The 18,645-nt window shown below is 45.8% G+C and overlaps 1 protein-coding gene across 1 annotated transcript; it reads right to left on the bottom strand.

Moving 5' to 3' along the window:
• Positions 1-246: 246 nt before the first annotated feature.
• Positions 247-17,637, bottom strand: pyroxd2 (pyridine nucleotide-disulphide oxidoreductase domain 2). Its single transcript, XM_084709851.1, has 16 exons — positions 16,788-17,637; positions 16,356-16,375; positions 16,016-16,109; positions 15,703-15,776; positions 13,741-13,896; positions 13,013-13,166; positions 12,829-12,890; positions 12,644-12,741; positions 11,976-12,117; positions 11,580-11,714; positions 11,227-11,299; positions 10,494-10,647; positions 10,047-10,201; positions 5,092-5,198; positions 1,980-2,100; positions 247-1,558 (listed from the first exon to the last, which is right to left on the bottom strand). The coding sequence occupies exons 1-16, from the start codon at positions 16,903-16,905 to the stop codon at positions 1,488-1,490; spliced, it is 1,734 nt and encodes a 577-aa protein (XP_084565977.1). The 5' UTR covers positions 16,906-17,637; the 3' UTR covers positions 247-1,487.
• Between the last annotated feature and the right edge of the window lie 1,008 nt (positions 17,638-18,645).

The raw sequence follows: 18,645 nt of genomic DNA, 5'->3' as shown, positions 1-18,645 counted from the left end.
TGATCATGTATTCCTTGTCAAATTTGACTTGAAACGTTCCCAATACTTATTGAGGACACTATTTGTTTGGAGTGAAGTACAGATGAGCTGATCAACCCCTAAGACTGGGACCTGTGGTTAGATCTCAATAGTTCAGACTGGACGTTCTACTAACTGGAAATAAACTAAGAGAGATAGATTGCAGAAGAAAGACATTCCTGTTTATTGAAGCTGTTGTATAAGAGAATGGAAAACACTCAGCCAATCTTTGGGCACGGTTTTAATGAAGCAACTTCAAGAGCCTTGTAGAATGAGAACACTGAACATCTGGTCCTGGCTGGAACATGATTCATTCATTTCAACATGAAAACATTGTTTTTAGGAATGTTTATGAGTATAATTCTAAAGTTTAAACATTGGAGTGTCTAGCAGTTTTTTTTAAAGGCATATATTTAATTCGTAAGATGTTTGTTCATTCAAATACGTAAAAAAAGAATACTTAATTTTTCTTTGTCTATCATGTGTATGTAGTGTGAATACATCTGTTGTATTTGTGCTTGTCACCAGGCCACAGATGTGCAGGTTACCCCAGGTTACCCTGCCCCTAACATATTGGTAGATATGCAGTGTCCTGAGGATAGACAGGCAAGCAGACAGACAGACAGACAGACAGACAGACAGACAGACAGACAGACAGACAGGGAGACAGACAGGGAGACAAACAGACAGACGCACAGCCAGACAGACACACAGCCAGACAGCCAGATAGACACACAGGTAGACAGACACACAGGCAGGGAGACAGCCAGGTAGACAGACACACAGGCAGGGAGACAGGATGGGCAGACAGACACACAGGCAGGGAGACAGGATGGGCAGACCAGAGACACACAGGCAGGGAGACAGACAGGTATACAGACACACAGGCAGGGAGACAGACAGGCAGACCAGAGACACACAGGCAGGGAGACAGACAGGTATACAGACACACAGGCAGGGAGACAGACAGGTAGACAGACACACAGGCAGGGAGACAGACAGGTAGACAGACACACAGGCAAGGAGACAGACAGGTAGACCAGAGATACGCAGGTCCATATCTGATCACTCTCACAAAACTTGTTTTAGTATGAATGTCACATTCACTTAAACGTGGCTGGTTTTCTTTCCGGCAACAATATGCAAATAAAAACAATTGCTTTCTGTCTTTATCCTTTATTCTTTCCACCTCATTGTATTCTCCCCCTCTCTTCCTTTCTCTCTCTCTCCACCCTCCACCTCCCCCCATCTCTCTCTCTCTCTCTCTCTCTCTCTCTCTCTCTCTCTCTCTCTCTCTCTCTCTCTCTCTCTCTCTCTCTCTCTCTCTCTCTCTCTCTCTCTCTCTCTCTCTCTCTCTCTCTCTCTCTCTCTCTCTCTCTCTCTCTCTCTCTCTCCTCCCTTCCTTTCTCTGTCCACCCTCCCTTTCCCTTTCTCTCCACCTTCCCTGCCTCTCTCCAAAGTTCAGGGTTTCAGCCACGTCGCAGGTCGGCCATGACAGTTTGCGCAGCGTTCCATCCTGAGGAGCCCATCACACCACCACCTACGAGAACCACAGACACAGTCAGGTGACTGAGCCACAGACACAGTCAGGTGACTGAGACACAGACACAGTCAGGTGACTGAGCCACAGTCAGGTGACTGAGCCACAGACACAGTCAGGTGACTGAGACACAGACACAGTCAGGTGACTGAATCACAGACACAGTCAGGTGACTGAGCTACAGACAGTTGCAAGAACAACAGACAGTTTGACACAATTTAATTAAAACAATGGATTCTTACTGTTTTACATAGTATGTACTGTGTATGTCTAACATAAGAAACAGTTCCAAAGCCATGACAACCTAATTTCCTTATCATATGACTCAGAACCTATCCAAAGGTCAGCTAACCATAATCTTGGCATGCAGAGTGACAGACACACACACACTATTAGAAGTCTGAAAACCTGCATTACTGACCTGGGTGGGAACCACTGCCACAAAGATACAGCCCTCTGATTGGTGAACGGTAGTCAGAGAAAGAGGGCAAAGGTCGCGCCAGGTACAGCTGGTCCAATGACATGGAGCCATGGAAAATATTCTGGAATGAAGAAAACACCAAGAGCCCCTTTAACAGTTCACTCTTTTTCACTATCCAGAAATTATGTTCTCTGTCTATATCTCTTGTTCTGTCTCTCTTTCTATTTGTCTTTATCTGTCTGTCAGCAGCTGTTTAATACCAGCGGTCCGGTCCAGTCCAGTCGGGTCTAGTCTAGACCAGACCCAGTCTAACATGGTCTAGTGTAGTCCAGACCCAGTCTAACATGGTGTAGTGTAGTCCAGACCCAGTCTAACATGGTGTAGTGTAGTCCAGACCCAGTCTAACATGGTGTAGTGTAGTCCAGACCCAGTCTAACATGGTCTAGTGTAGTCCAGACCCAGTCTAACATGGTGTAGTCTAGTCCAGACCCAGTCTAACATGGTGTAGTCTAGTCCAGACCCAGTCTAACATGGTGTAGTGTAGTCCAGACCCAGTCTAACATGGTGTAGTGTAGTCCAGACCCAGTCTAACATGGTGTAGTGTAGTCCAGACCCAGTCTAACATGGTCTAGTGTAGTCCAGACCCAGTCTAACATGGTCTAGTGTAGTCCAGACCCAGTCTAACATGGTGTAGTGTAGTCCAGACCCAGTCTAACATGGTGTAGTGTAGTCCAGACCCAGTCTAACATGGTGTAGTGTAGTCCAGACCCAGTCTAACATGGTCTAGTGTAGTCCAGACCCAGTCTAACATGGTGTAGTGTAGTCCAGACCCAGTCTAACATGGTGTAGTGTAGTCCAGACCCAGTCTAACATGGTCTAGTGTAGTCCAGACCCAGTCTAACATGGTGTAGTGTAGTCCAGACCCAGTCTAACATGGTCTAGTGTAGTCCAGACCCAGTCTAACATGGTGTAGTGTAGTCCAGACCCAGTCTAACATGGTGTAGTGTAGTCCAGACCCAGTCTAACATGGTCTAGTCTAGTCCAGACCCAGTCTAACATGGTGTAGTGTAGTCCAGACCCAGTCTAACATGGTGTAGTGTAGTCCAGACCCAGTCTAACATGGTGTAGTGTAGTCCAGACCCAGTCTAACATGGTCTAGTCTAGTCCAGACCCAGTCTAACATGGTGTAGTGTAGTCCAGACCCAGTCTAACATGGTGTAGTGTAGTCCAGACCCAGTCTAACATGGTCTAGTGTAGTCCAGACCCAGTCTAACATGGTGTAGTGTAGTCCAGACCCAGTCTAACATGGTGTAGTGTAGTCCAGACCCAGTCTAACATGGTGTAGTGTAGTCCAGACCCAGTCTAACATGGTGTAGTGTAGTCCAGACCCAGTCTAACATGGTCTAGTGTAGTCCAGACCCAGTCTAACATGGTGTAGTGTAGTCCAGACCCAGTCTAACATGGTCTAGTGTAGTCCAGACCCAGTCTAACATGGTGTAGTGTAGTCCAGACCCAGTCTAACATGGTGTAGTGTAGTCCAGACCCAGTCTAACATGGTGTAGTGTAGTCCAGACCCAGTCTAACATGGTGTAGTGTAGTCCAGACCCAGTCTAACATGGTGTAGTGTAGTCCAGACCCAGTCTAACATGGTCTAGTGTAGTCCAGACCCAGTCTAACATGGTGTAGTGTAGTCCAGACCCAGTCTAACATGGTCTAGTGTAGTCCAGACCCAGTCTAACATGGTGTAGTGTAGTCCAGACCCAGTCTAACATGGTGTCGTCTCTTTAGTGTCTCCTGACTGCACGGTAGACACAGGGGGGCACTCTGGGCTGTGGGCAGGGGCCTCGTTAGACCCTTTTCTACTGGGGCACGTGCCTCACTATAAATCTGCTGTGTCCCAGTAAAATCAAAAGTTTGAGTTTAATTTACTTTAACAATTTACTTTATTAGTCAGTGCATTTATTTAGATTGATAATCCCAGAAAAAATGTACACAATATCCCAATCAACGCTTGTAAAATCAAAGCAGTTTAACCTGAAAGCACAAACCAATGCATGCAGAATTCCATGTCAGCACACTCTTCTGAGCTTGCCAAATAGCCACTGCAGCACGCACAAAGTCCAGGTGTCGGACTCGGTACACAAGTCAGAATTGAGGTAGGCTAAGAAAACATTACAGAACTAAAGAAAATTTCTACATGATAGGCCTACCGATCATCTTATTTGGACTAAAACATAAAAACAATATAACATGAAGCTCAAAAACAGTATTTGCGCTCAAATGAATGCAAAGATAATGTGCACACTCACATTAACTATTGATGTCCCTGCCAAAGCTGATATCAAACCTGAACTGTGTATAGTGGGTTAAGCAAGGGGAGTTTCTATAGCCTAGTAGTGCATTGTGCGCAGCAAGCTTGGAAGAAAAAAAAGGGATATGACTAGGGGCCTGTGCCCCAGTAAAGCTTTATGTGTAACAATGCCCCTGATTGTGGCTTCAGGCTGACACTCTGGGATGCAAACAACTTCCTGGTTCAGACAACAGCAGTCTGATTTTAGATAAAGCGGCTTGTCAGACACACCGATAAATCCTTGTCCCTGCCCTCCCCCACCCCCGCCCCTCTCCCTCACCCGCCCCTCTCCCCCACCCGCCCCTTTCCCCCACCCCCGCCCCTCTCCCCCACCCGCCCCTTTCCCCCACCCCCGCCCCTCTCCCCCACCCCTCTCCCCCACCCGACTTACTTTAAATTAAATTAAATGTTGTCATTTAGCAGACGCTCTTATCCAGAGCGACTTACAGTAAGTACAGGGACATTCTGCCTGAAGCAAGTAGGGTGAAGTGCCTTGCCCAAGGACACAACGTCATTTGGCACGGCCAGGAACCGAACCAACAACTTTCTGATTAATAGCCCGACTCCCTACCCACTCAGCCATCTGAACCCCCCACTTGCTCCCATATGGGTTCCAGTTTGGTTTCCTCTGACTTATCCATCATGTGATCATCCTTCAACAGAGTTGTATCCTCTATGTCATCTAACAATTAGACATTCTATTATGCGGGCAGGTTAAACAATTTCCTGCACACACACACACACACACACACACACACTCACCCCTCCAGTGAGTCCAAAGATTCTCTCCAGGTCTGGCGGGGTTAGGATGTCTTTGCCCACGATGGAGCTTTTGAAACCAGGGGCGTATTGCTCCACCCAGCCAAACACTAGAGACACACAGACAGATAAAACAAAAACACAAGAAACAAACAAATCAGCAAAAAAGTACTGGAAACTGATTTCTACTAAGAGGACAGTCACTTTGTGATAGGGGTGGGGGGGAAATCCATTTGCATTTGAGTCACAATTCAGTCTTCTAGTGATTCATATCGATTCACAATTTTTATTTTATTTTTATAATAATGAGTTTTGATGCAGTGGGATTTTTTGCAACATTTAACTGCCTATCACAGTAAAATACAAACAAGTAACACTAAACCGCAAACTGGAATCAAATGTAAGGATATATTGAAATCAAATTTTATCAAATCGATTTGTAATCGAATTGTGACCCAAGAATCGATTTGAATTGAATTGTGAGGTACCAAAAGATTCCCACCCCTACCGTGTAATAATAATAGCTTCTATACCTTGAGTGAGCATGTGTAAAAACACCACAGATGAATGCAAGGCATTTAAGAACTGCACTCAATCCTCCACTAATATTTGTCATCCCTTGTGAGAGGGTTAGTCATTTTATGAATTAAAGTAGGACAAATTGCAACAGAAGCAAACTCAACTGATTTTATATCCTCAATATGTCCTGAGTAAGGAAAAAAAAAAAAAAAAAGAAGAATCCCATTAGGAGAAAGTTTCGAAAAATAATATTAATACACCTATTCATTCTTTTTCTCATTTTAATAGGGTAAAAATATTAACCTTTAGATATTACCATGAAAATTACTAAGCTGATTACTTACATCAAGACAAACAAAAAATTCCAAGTTTTTTTTTTTTTTTTTACATTGTTAACATGGGCAAACGGTGCATAATCAAATTAATTAAATGACTAAAATGACTAAATGTAAAGTATGTGCTAATTTGCATAAATACCAAAACAGATCTAAATGTTGGGTATAGCCAGGGGGGTGTTCCATCAACGTCGATTAAGGGAAAGCGAGACTTATTTCGCCAAGTCTCACTTACTTTAGCGAGAGTTCTGTTCCATTAAGGTGGATTATTGTAATTCGAGCTACGTAACCAAGGATCGGGACTAGCCTGATCCGTGTCAGGCTAAAAGCAGAGAATGTCTAATATAAAGAGAACTGCCACTCTCGGGAAACTTCCGGGTTCTGAACCGGTTGAAGTTCCATGTGAGGGCGCTAACGAGCGAGTGCAGAATGAATGGAGGTCTATGGAGCTATACCCCTCAAAATCCACTTTTCTCAATTTTTTGTCTAGTAATTTGAATTCTGAATTCGAAAGGGGAGGCAACAAAAAAAATACACACTGCTGGCTGTTCGAGTTTTTTAAAGTCGCCTTTCTGTTCTAAAAAGCTTTTGTAAATGTAATTGACGTCATACACATCGTACGACCAGAGCTACTGCTTTACGGCAAGCTCTGGTCACTTACTTTTTTCTCTCAGGGCATCGACAACACAGCTAACAGGTTAGGCTCTTCCTGTCAATACATATGCTAGAAAGAGTTTTGGCTTGCTAATGTTGTTGCTAATGTTGCTAATGCTCTGACATTCTGATTCCGCTTCGGATGCCATCAAGCAAGAGCTCTGGTCGTATCAGTCCTTCACTAACCAATCGGCATTCATTAGCAGAATGCTAGAGTGTTATAGGCAACAACGACTCACCCTGTAAGAAATCAAAAGGACTCGTTCATTCAACTTTCGACCTATAATCCATGTTGAACATGCAAAAAATACTATCAAATCGGAGATTTCTCAACGACAATCAGGCAAAAGAGACAAATTTAGCCGTTTAGCTCAATAGACTCCCATTCAACATGCACTCGCTCGCGATCACCCCCAGTGGAACTCTGGACTACTTCAGCAGGCCCAGCATAGTTTATCTAGATAGATTTAATTGTCATTCTTAAATAAAATAAAACATATACATATATATATATATATATATATATATATATATATATATATATATATATATATATATATAAAATAACACTTAAGCAATTCTTAAGGATGGCAATGAACACATAAGAGCAGCCTACCATCCTTTGTAGAAAGTAATAGAAAGGAGAGTAGATTATAATAGTAGAAAGGAGGGTAGTAGACTGCAGTCTATGTAGGTAGGCCTAGACTATGTAGTCTGCTGGAATCACACACAAGGAAGCAAACCCACTGTAGCCAAGCCTTGACACTGTTCAGTCTGTCTGCATCTGTCTATGTCTTTGCATGTGGGACGTTCTTGAACTATGCCAGGAAATGTGAAGGGTATACTTTGCTCCAAGCAGTACCTGAATATTATCATCAGTTTTTCAGGTAATCGTGAAACACAAAGAATCAAGGAGACTTTTTATTCAATTGTATAAAGTATTTTCATTGTTTAAAGTAGCCTATATGTTGACAAGCCTCTATATTACCTCTCCTCTGGCTTCCCCAATATTATAGGTGCAATATACTGTCCCCATGGGTGTTTCCAGGCCCATTGGAAGACTCAGGGCGTGACTGCCTGGTGCCCCCATGGTTGAAAGTGTTTCTAAAATGCCTCAGAGTGGCAAAAAGGAGACCAAGTGCCCTACTGTCTGCCATTCACATTGTGAAATATGCTTGAGTGCCCAGGATGCCCCACGCAATAAATTACAGTGTTCCCTCTATAAATGTAAATGTCTTATGAGTTCCTTTATAGTATAGAACATGTGATGCAGTACCCTATATGGTGCCCTTATAATGGCCTAAATTAGACTGTTTCCATGGGTGTTTCCCAATGGAAAAGGGTGCTGTTATGAAGTGCCCTTTATGCTGCCCCTACATGACAGTGTGCCAAATGGTGCCCTTTCCAAAGAAGACAATTAGATGCTGTGCCCAACAGTCTCCCCTAAAGTTCCCAGTAGGGCATGCTTTCCCAAAGTGAGTCTATCACTGTCCAAGCCCCCTCTGGATCTGTGGAGGCAGATGATGTTAATTGAAAATACTTGTGATATAATAATGGTAGTCATGCTGAGCAATTTTAAATGACTGTTCTGCCAAACAAAGTGTGCAGTTTGGGTCACCTGATCTAAAAAGTCAGTGCTGGATCTGTGCAATACTAGTCATTTCAGTGAATCCCTATTTCAGTCATGGTTATCTTTCCCTTTTATCTTAAAGCTCAGCATTTAGCCTATCAGTTAATAGCGTGTGGCAAAGTTATTTTGAAGTAATTTATTGATTTTGTTCAAGATAACAAAACAAAAAACATTATTAGCCCACATCAAGTGCATGGCTTTCTTCGGTGTTTTGAATTTTATCCTACAATTTTCAATTGCTCCCAAGTTCTTTTTTGGGCTATTATTCTCAATCTCCTGTTGAGAATATCGGCCGTAGGCTAGCCTGTCAGAATGGTTGCAGACAGCTCATCAAATTACGCTAATTATCAGTAGGCCTAAATGCATATATCTATATATATCTATATCTATATCTATATCTATATCTATATCTATATCTATATCTATATATATATATATATATATATATATATATATGTTAAGTAGATTTGGTAGGTCTACAATTTACGCATTTTAACGGTCGTAATGGTTTGACAAGTTGTCTCCCTTGCCATGTTAATTGCGGCAACATTGCCCTTTTTGGGGACAACTCCAAAAAAACTCAAAAATCAATTTACGCTGCTGAAACAACACCTCTCTGCTGCTTTACGCTTTGCTTTTTGTGACATAACTCATCTTTTCGACGATCGCCTGATCTGGGCTGCAGAGTCTAAGCTTATTGAGGTCTAGCTTGAATTAGCGTTGCCTGTTAGTGGAACGAAAACGTTAGTGGAACGGCTTGAGGCTTAAGTCTAAGTTGACGTTTACCCAAGTGAGACTTATTTGTGTTAGCGCGACTTGCGTTAGCGACGTTGATGGAACACCCCCCAGGTGAAACAGTCTTGTTGAATCTTGTTGACGTAACAGTAAAATACTTAATTGTAAGGTCTGAATGGAACCCATTTAGGCTACCCATCAACATTAATACATAGAGGCAGGAAGAAGTACTTTAAACCAGCCTTCAATAATTATTATTGCAGAGATGAGGTTTGGAGCTGGGTCATTTCACCAATAATAGTCGTACCACATCTTAACACACATCCAGATGTTCCAAATAAATTGTAATTGATCACCAGGTATGTGTTATTAATATAGATTGAATAATCCATGTCGGAGAAACAAAAGGAAATCTTTCTTACCTGAGTGACAGCTTAGTGACAGTTGATTGACAGTTGAGTGGACCTTGAATGAATGACTGAATCTCTGCCCCTTATGGTGACATGTGTTTTCCTCTATAGTTGTTTACTGTAAGATGTCAACAAGATTCTACAAGACATCTTCACCTGGCTATACCCAACGTCAGGCACTATCCCGAGATGCGCGGTTACGTGACACTGACACACTACATTCAGAAAACGTTTTTTCAAATTGGTTAAAATAAATATTGAAGTCACTCATTGTTGTAAATACAAGTTTGCTTGTTAAAGTCTTTCAAAATTGTAAATGGAGGCTTTGACTCGTCCCCGTTGTTATTGTTACTTATTTGTATCAACGCACATGTTTTCATCGCGGAGTGATTTATTATTAGCTGTGAAAAGTCAGAGTTGGGTTGTTCTGGGATATTTCAACTCATGGAATGTCTCTCGTCCAATCATAAACAGCAAAATAAGTCGATAGAACCCAATTGTTTTATAACACCTCATAACGGACACCCTTGCAGCCAATCAAAATTGAGTATTCACCCAAACCATGGTATGAACACAAATATCCTGGGAGTCCTCTGGAAGTCTCCTGTGAGTCTTCCTGGTGGTGTTCTGGTGCTGTGCGTCTTCCTGGTGATGTTCTGGTGCTGTGCCTCTCACCTGAGTCTGCGTAGGCCTCCCTGTCCTGATCTGTCCAGTCCCGGCCCCCCTGCAGGTGGTAGGGGGTGAACTGGGTGAACAGTGACACCACATGGCAGCCAGAGGGCGCCAGAGTGGGATCCAGCACTGAGGGGATCGTCATTTCCAGCATGGGCCTGGGGAGAACACAGGGAAAGAACCAGAGAGGGGGGGGGAGAGAGGAAGGATGATGACAGAGAGACATACACAAGTTGTTAATATAGAGACAGTGAGTGAGTGAATAGTGAGTGAGTGAATAGTGAGTGAGTGTGTAGTGAGTGAGTGAGTAGTGAGTGAGTGAGTGAGTGAGTGAGTTGTGAGTGAGTGAGTGAGTGAGTGAGTGAGTGAGTGAGTAGTGAGTGAGTTGTGAGTGAGTGAGTTGTGAGTGAGTGAGTGAGTGAGTTGTGAGTTGTGAGTGAGTGAGTGTACCTGGACGAGGGTCGTCCATCCAGGCCATCCTTGTAAGCCGTCTCTAGCAACTCCACACTCTCACAGTTCAGATGGATGGAACACTGGTGGTGGGGGCCCGCCTTGCCATCAGGGGTGGGCGCGGCCAGGAAGTTAGGCAGCCTGTCCACCGCCACTGCACACACACACACACACAAGGTGAGTCTTACAAGTGTGGCTCATCAACGTGAATCTCAGGGTGAGGCAGAGCTGCCTCAGGGTGAGGCAGAGAGCTGAAGAGCCTCAGGGTGAGGCAGAACTGCCTCAGGGTGAGGCATAGCTGAAGAGCCTCAGGGTGAGGCAGAGAGCTGAACTGCCTCAGGGTGAGGCAGAGCTGAAGAGCCTCAGGGTGAGGCAGAACTGCCTCAGGGTGAGGCATAGCTGAAGAGCCTCAGGGTGAGGCAGAACTGCCTCAGGGTGAGGCATAGCTGAAGAGCCTCAGGGTGAGGCAGAGAGCTGAACTGCCTCAGGGTGAGGCAGAGCTGAAGAGCCTCAGGGTGAGGCAGAACTGCCTCAGGGTGAGGCATAGCTGAAGAGCCTCAGGGTGAGGCAGAGCTGAAGAGCCTCAGGGTGAGGCAGAGCTGAAGAGCCTCAGGGTGAGGCAGAGAGCTGAACTGCCTCAGGGTGAGGCAGAGAGCTGAACTGCCTCAGGGTGAGGCAGAGCTGAAGAGCCTCAGGGTGAGGCAGAGAGCTGGGAGCAGCTCCACCAGCGTACCGTTGATCTTGGTGACGGGGGACGTGTAGTCGATCTGGTCCACAGCTTTGAGAAACTCTGGGCTCAGGGACCCCTGGGGGGCAGACAAAACACACACACACACTGAAACACTGCCACATTACACACACACACACACACAGAAACACAGCACAGACACACACAATGAAACACAAATTCACAGCACAGACACTCTGAAATGCTGATTTACAGTAATACACAGTGATTCACTGCAGCACAATGAAATGATAAACATCGTAAAACATTGCTGGCCAGGTGTTTGTTACCTGAGGGGCCAGGTGTTTGTTACCTGAGGGGCCAGGTGTCTGTTACCTGAGGGAACAGGTGTTTGTTACCTGAGGGGCCAGGTGTTTGAAGGTGAGGTAGGGTGTGGCGTTGGACAGAACCACCTTGCTGTGGACCTCTGTGCCGTCCTGCAGGACCACCCCCCTGGCAGAGCCATCCGCCCCAACCAGGACTTGCTGCACACTCTGTCACACACACACACAAGTACAGATGCACACACACAGAAATGCACACACAGCAACACACAGCAACACACACAGCAACACACACACATGTACAGAAACACACACACGTTCAGAAACACACACACATACCACAACACAGAGAGAAACTAGCAATGTCACACACACACACACGAATAAAGGAAACACAAAGTGTTGCACATCAAGTATTCCTGAACAGGTGTGATCCACTTCCAACACACCTGTGCTAGGTTCAGCTCTCACCTGTTCAGTGAAGACATCTGCTCCCAGGGAGCGAGCAGAGCTGGCGATTGCCTTGGACACCCCACCCATGCCCCCCTCCACGTAGCCCCACGCCCCCTTCTCCTTCTCCAGCTCTCCCATCACATGGTGCAGCAGCACATATCTGGGGGGGAGGGGGCAGGCACTGTACACGTGTCCACATGCATCACAGACACTGTCCACATGTCCACATGCATCACAGGCACTGTACACATGTCCACATGCATCACAGGCACTGTACACATGTCTACATGCATCAGTTCTTATTGTGTGTGTATTGGTGTGTGCCTCCGAGCATGTTTATCTGTGAGTATCTGTGAGCGTGTGTGCTTGCGAATGTGAGTGTGTGTGTACCTGTGAGCAAGTTTGTGCCTTGGTGCGTGTGCATACCAGGGCCGGTGCGAGTACCTTCGCCGTCCTAGGCAAGATGTTTCAACAGCTACCCCCCCCCACCCCCCCTCCCCTCCCCCAGGGAGCCCACATTTGATAGACTCCCCCCCAGCCAGCCTCGGCGCCCTCTGCTGGTGGTGCGGGACGGTTAATTAATGGATGCACTTCGGTATTTGGTGCCCCCGTCTTCAGGGCGCCCTAGCCTGGTGTGCACCTGTGAGCGAGTGTGTGCCTAGGTGTGTGTGTGTGTGTGTTCTTACCCACTGCCAGGGTTGCTGGGACTGGTCATGGCTCCGATGACAGCATCTGTGGCCAGGGTGGCTCTGAGAGGTTCAGACTCAAACCAGCGATTCAGAATCTGACCCAGGAGATGGGAGAGGAGGAGAGGGTTACTACACCATCTGTGAGTCTTTGAGTCTCTGAGTAGTTTTTCAAACACACAAACCTTCATTATTGGCGCTGTTACAATCTCATAGAAGTCTGGAATATTCTTGCCCAATTTCATACCTGTCCAAACGAATAACAGTATGATCAACAAGATTAAAACTGAAAACTGCCACAGCAGAGCTAACGGTTATTTCCATGCTCTGGTGGTCACAGGCAGGTCAGAATCATGAAGCCAGCCCTACCACACTTGACCATGGGAATCAGAGTCTTGAGGGCAACCAGCCTTTTGGTGAGTGACCCCCCCATGATCCCAGGGATGTCCACAGGGGGGGCATCCAGGAGGGGGTGGATAGCCCCAGCCAGCTTCTCCAGGTGGTTCACGAACTCTGGGAAAGCCTGAGAGAAAGAGAGAGCGAGAGAGCGAGAGAGCGAGAGAGAGAGAGAGAACCAAACAAAGCCGGCATATGGTCACCACACGTGTGATTTCCTTCCGGAATCAGAGGCGTGACATCAGCATCTCGTGTGCGTCCCGGCTCTCCCTACACATGTCACTTCGGCTCTGTGACTACCTCCACTGACGACTTCATGCCAGCATAACAATGCCCCCCCATTCCATGTTTGGATCTTTTATACTGAACTGCGAGCCGGTATTTACATTTAGTCATTTAGCAGACGCTCTTATCCAGAGCGACTTACATTAAGTACAGAGACATTCCCCCCGAAGCAAGTAAGGTGAAGTGCCTTGCCCAATGACACAACATCATTTTGCACAGCCGGAAATCGAACTGGCAACCTTCAGATTACAAGCCTGATTCCCTAACTGGCTCAGCCACCTGATTCCACCTGACTCCCTGACAGTATAAAGGTGCAACATTCTTGCCTTGAACAGGCTGTGTAAAAGGGGCTGAATAGAGACAGAGAATATGAGCATCAGAGAGAGAGAGAGTTGGGACTGATGGCAGGGTCGTACCTTGGCGTCCTTCTCTGAGAACTTGCTGATCTCCCTCTGGTTCATGGCCAGGTCTCCCCCCAGGAGCAGAGACCGAGGGGGGGCTCCCCCCACCCCCTCCTCCAGCATGGGGGTGAAGGCATGGGGGTTCCTCATATACACCTTCAGCCCATGTTTCTACACACACACAATTACACGTCAAGACATGTGTCATTCACCTACACCTGCATACAAGAAGAGGTTCTGAACCTTTGATCCATGTACCAATCCTCTCCTGGTTACACAGCTCTCCAGCTCAAAGCACAGAGACAGCATGCTACACGCTAGTCCAGGCTATCACTACATCATGCAGTGTGCTACATGCTAGTCCAGCCTAGCAGCACAGCATGCATAGTGCTACTGTAGCCTAGCAGCAGAGCATGCAGTGTTCTGTATGCTAGCCCATCCTAGCTCTACACCATGCAGTATGCTACATGCTAACCCAGCCAGGCTCTACACCATGCAGTATGCTACTGTAGCCTAGCAGCACAGCATGCAGTGTGCTGTATGCTAACCCAGCCTAGCTCTACACCATGCAGTATGCTACATGCTAACCCAGCCAGGCTCTACACCATGCAGTATGCTACTGTAGCCTAGCAGAACAGCATGCAGTGTGCTGTATGCTAACCCAGCCTAGCTCTACACCATGCAGTATGCTACATGCTAGCCCAACCTAGCTATACACCATGCATTATGCTACATGCTAGCCCAGCCAGGCTCTACACCATGCAGTATGCTACATGCTACTGTAGCCTAGCAGCACAGCATGCAGTATGCTAACCCAGCCTAGCTCTACACCATGCAGTATGCTAAATGCTAGCCCGGCCTAGAAGCACACCATGCAGAGTGCTACATGCTAGCCCAGCCTAGCAGCACAGCATACAGAGTGCTACATGCTAACCCAGCCTACCAGCACAGCATACAGAGTGCTACATGCTAGCCCAGCCTAGCAGCACAGCATACAGAGTGCTACATGCTAGCCCAGCCTAGCTCTACACTATGCAGTGTGCTACATGCTAGCCCAGCCTAGCAGCACAGCATACAGAGTGCTACATGCTAGCCCAGCCAAGCAGCACACCATGCAGTGTGCTACATGCTAGCCCAGCCTAGCTCTACACCATGCAGTGTGCTACATGCTAGTCCAGCCTAGCAGCACAGCATGCAGTGTGCTACATGCTAGCCCAGCCAAGCAGCACACCATGCAGTGTGCTACATGCTAGCCCAGCCTAGCTCTACACCATGCAGTGTGCTACATGCTAGTCCAGCCTAGCAGCACAGCATACAGAGTGCTACATGCTAGCCCAGCCTAGCAGCACAGCATACAGAGTGCTACATGCTAGCCCAGCCTAGCACAGCATACAGTGTGCTACATGCTAGCCCAGCCTAGCAGCACAGCATACAGAGTGCTACATGCTAGCCCAGCCTAGCACAGCATACAGTGTGCTGTATGCTAGCCCAGCCTAGCTGCACACCATGCAGTATGCTACATGCTAGCCCAGCCAAGCAGCACACCATGCAGTGTGCTACATGCTAGCCCAGCCTAGCTCTACACCATGCAGTGTGCTACATGCTAGTCCAGCCTAGCAGCACAGCATGCAGTGTGCTACATGCTAGCCCAGCCTAGCAGCACACCATGCAGTGTGCTACATGCTAGCCCAGCCTAGCTCTACACCATGCAGTGTGCTACATGCTAGTCCAGCCTAGCAGCACAGCATACAGAGTGCTACATGCTAGTCCAGCCTAGCAGCACAGCATACAGAGTGCTACATGCTAGCCCAGCCTAGCAGCACAGCATACAGAGTGCTACATGCTAGCCCAGCCTAGCACAGCATACAGTGTGCTGTATGCTAGCCCAGCCTAGCTGCACACCATGCAGTATGCTACATGCTAGCCCAGCCTAGCCTGGCAGCACAACAACATGCAGTGGCTTTACTGTGGATTCACCATGAGCTCCAGGTCTCTGTTGATGTGGGGCCTCAACAGACTGAGCAGGTAAGAACACCTGGAGAAGTGGTATCCTACACACACAAACACACACACACACACACACACACACACACAAACACACACATCATAATTGCAAAAGGTAAATCAATGACAGGTTTATGTCTGTTTGTTGCAGTACTTTGTACATGGACAATTGCAGTATAGATGGTTAATAAAAGGCCTGAACAGAGATAGGAAGCCAAGAGAATATGAAAGCCCAGGCCATGAGGCTTCCATGCCAGGACACTTCCCCAGGAAGAGTGCTCCTCACCTGGGATTATCTCCTCCGACACAGCTGCCCCTCCCAACACATGTCTACGCTCCAGAACTGCTGTCTTCAGCCCCCCCTTCTGCAGATAGGCTGCCTGGACACCCACACAAAATAAAACATTGAACCGGATGCACACACACTAACACCCAACAAATGCAAAACTCCATAGTGTACATGCACACAGATGAAGCGAAATACACGCAATGCTACAGGTACACCCACACACACAAACACAGAAATACGTAGTAATTAACTAACTGCCTAAGACTTCAACACCCAGAGGGCAAGGTTAAGAGGGTTATGACATCACTGAATATGAGGAGAGATGAAGAAGACTCACCGCTACCAATCCATTGTGTCCTGCAATGACAGAGTCCAATTAGTGAATGTTGAAGGTACATAATTGAAATCGAGGTTCACGTGATCGCTATAAATCAATTATAAATTGAGGTTAATTATCTAAAATGTTCAGCTTTTTTTTTAATACTTAGCGATTGTGCAACTGTGCAACGATTATTAAAAGCAAATGGTGATAACGGCATAAACACGAGCGACTTCAGACTTTTATAATTGAGTCTAAAGTGTGTATGCGACCATTTCGTGTCAAACTCATTGGCTATAGCTCAAGATCAGAGTGCGGCAGAACAAGTCAAAAATGCTACAAGTAGTCGTGAAAGTTGTTTCCCCAAGAAAGAAAGCAGCGAAACGAAAGCAGCGAAAGCAGACAATTCTGCGACACCGTTGCAGATTGGCTGACACAGATCAGCTTTACCTCCACCGATGATGACAGCGTCGTACTGAGATTTGACGGCCGAATGGCTGCGCCTTGTTGTGTACCCAACGGATGTCACTGCCTGTCGGGCCAGGCCTGTCCACCCCGCTACAGCCATGGCAATCTTGACGTAACTTTCGTCTGGTTACCTACCCTTCTTTTACCCCGCTCCACTCCGAGCCAGCCAAATTTGCAACCCAAATACCCCAGCCTGAATTTAGCACAATTCTGCACCCCCTCCCATACACTACAATCCAACAAGAATCCTCCGACTCCGACTCAGCCAACTTTGCAACCCAAATACCCCAACCTGAACTTCGCACAACTCCGCCCCCACCTTACATAAAGCTCAAGTCCAAGTTTTCCATGCAGGATTCCTAGAAGTCCCAAATATTGCGGCCATTTTCCATCTTGAATACCCAGTGGGATATTATGAATCTTTTATGTAGGAAAACCCACAGCAAAAATAGACTGCAATCCTACTCTGTTGACGTACAGTCAGTTTTCTGCAGGTTTTCATCATGGGATCCTGGACCTTGACATGTTGACGTACTACTTTGCAGGACACATGTTAGACTGTCAAGAAACATTTAGCAGAAGCATCTGAGAGGGTGTATTTATATCTATGAATGTATCTACATCAGTGTCCTTAAAGAACATATTTTGACCACTTTTAAAAGTATAAAAATTATTTTAAAAAACAATTTTACTGGAACACAATCTCTATGAATTGCACTTTCTGTCTGCAACAGGTTAACACAGGACAGATGGATTAGGATGCTTTTGTTGAACATGGAGCCTTTCATGCCAGCTGGAAGGATAAATGAAAGTTGTGCGTCTCTCTAATAATGATCGAGAATGAATATTGTTCTTCGAGCAAGGCGGGAAAATGTATATACTTATTAACGCCACCAGATGGCACTGTCAGAATTTATTTATGACCTGTGGGGCAAGGAACTCTTGGAAATAACTGTCGGAAAGCGCGAATGTTGACTGTCATTGAACACGCACCTGTCTGGTTTCTGTGTTAAAAGGTAAATATGTATATTTTAACGATTGTTGGAATAAAATATCAATGTGTAAACATGTATTGTAATGGATGCCTATAAATACCTAAAATGTTGTAAACTGATGTTAGTGTTTCGTCGGATGTTAACAGATACTGTATGCAGACATTGTCCAGATTTAGCCAAACTACTATTTTCGAACTAGTATTGTCTGATACGGATCTGTACAGGTTAGTAAGTTATGTGTTTTGAGCTCTCTACATTTATTGACCTGTTGATCAATGTACACATGTTAATTGTGGATTATCTTTGTGTACATAGGAGTCAGTAGTTATTTGTGCACGCCGAAGTCTAAGTAAATAGAAACGCAAACTGTAGCTACAACGTTATAGTAATACTACTACTAGTATTAGTATAGTTTTTTAATGAAATTTTTTATAGTTCAGAATAAAGACCCCAAATTAAATTCGTATCCTGTGCTGGTTCGATTTCGCCAGGCTACACATTTTGGTACCAGGAGTGGGGTCCTGCAAAATTGGTGTTTCAGAATTTTTTTCAGTTATTTTTTTAAATATAGTTAGTATGTTAGGGTTGTAGAGAGTGAAAAAATAACTATAGTGGCAGAGAACCACGGTGCCTGGTGTGGGAGAAGAGTACGACGGCGACAAAGAGTATAGAAGCACAATAGGCGACACTATGATGCTTTTTTGGTAACAGTCACTAGGGGACGCTTTGGTAGCGCGCCTCCATTGTGGGGTGAAAATTCCAAGTCCATCTGAAATTACTGGAAAACTCATAGTAACAGTTACATACCTGCTAGACTTCTAACAATTACACAGAAAGAGACACAA

Source organism: Hypomesus nipponensis, chromosome 11 (genome assembly GCF_054491055.1).
Source record: "Hypomesus nipponensis isolate SF chromosome 11, ASM5449105v1, whole genome shotgun sequence".
In the NCBI taxonomy this organism is placed as follows: Eukaryota; Metazoa; Chordata; class Actinopteri; order Osmeriformes; family Osmeridae; genus Hypomesus; species Hypomesus nipponensis.
Note: the sequence above shows the minus strand (reverse complement) of the source record. Positions and strands in the feature narration are given on the sequence as shown.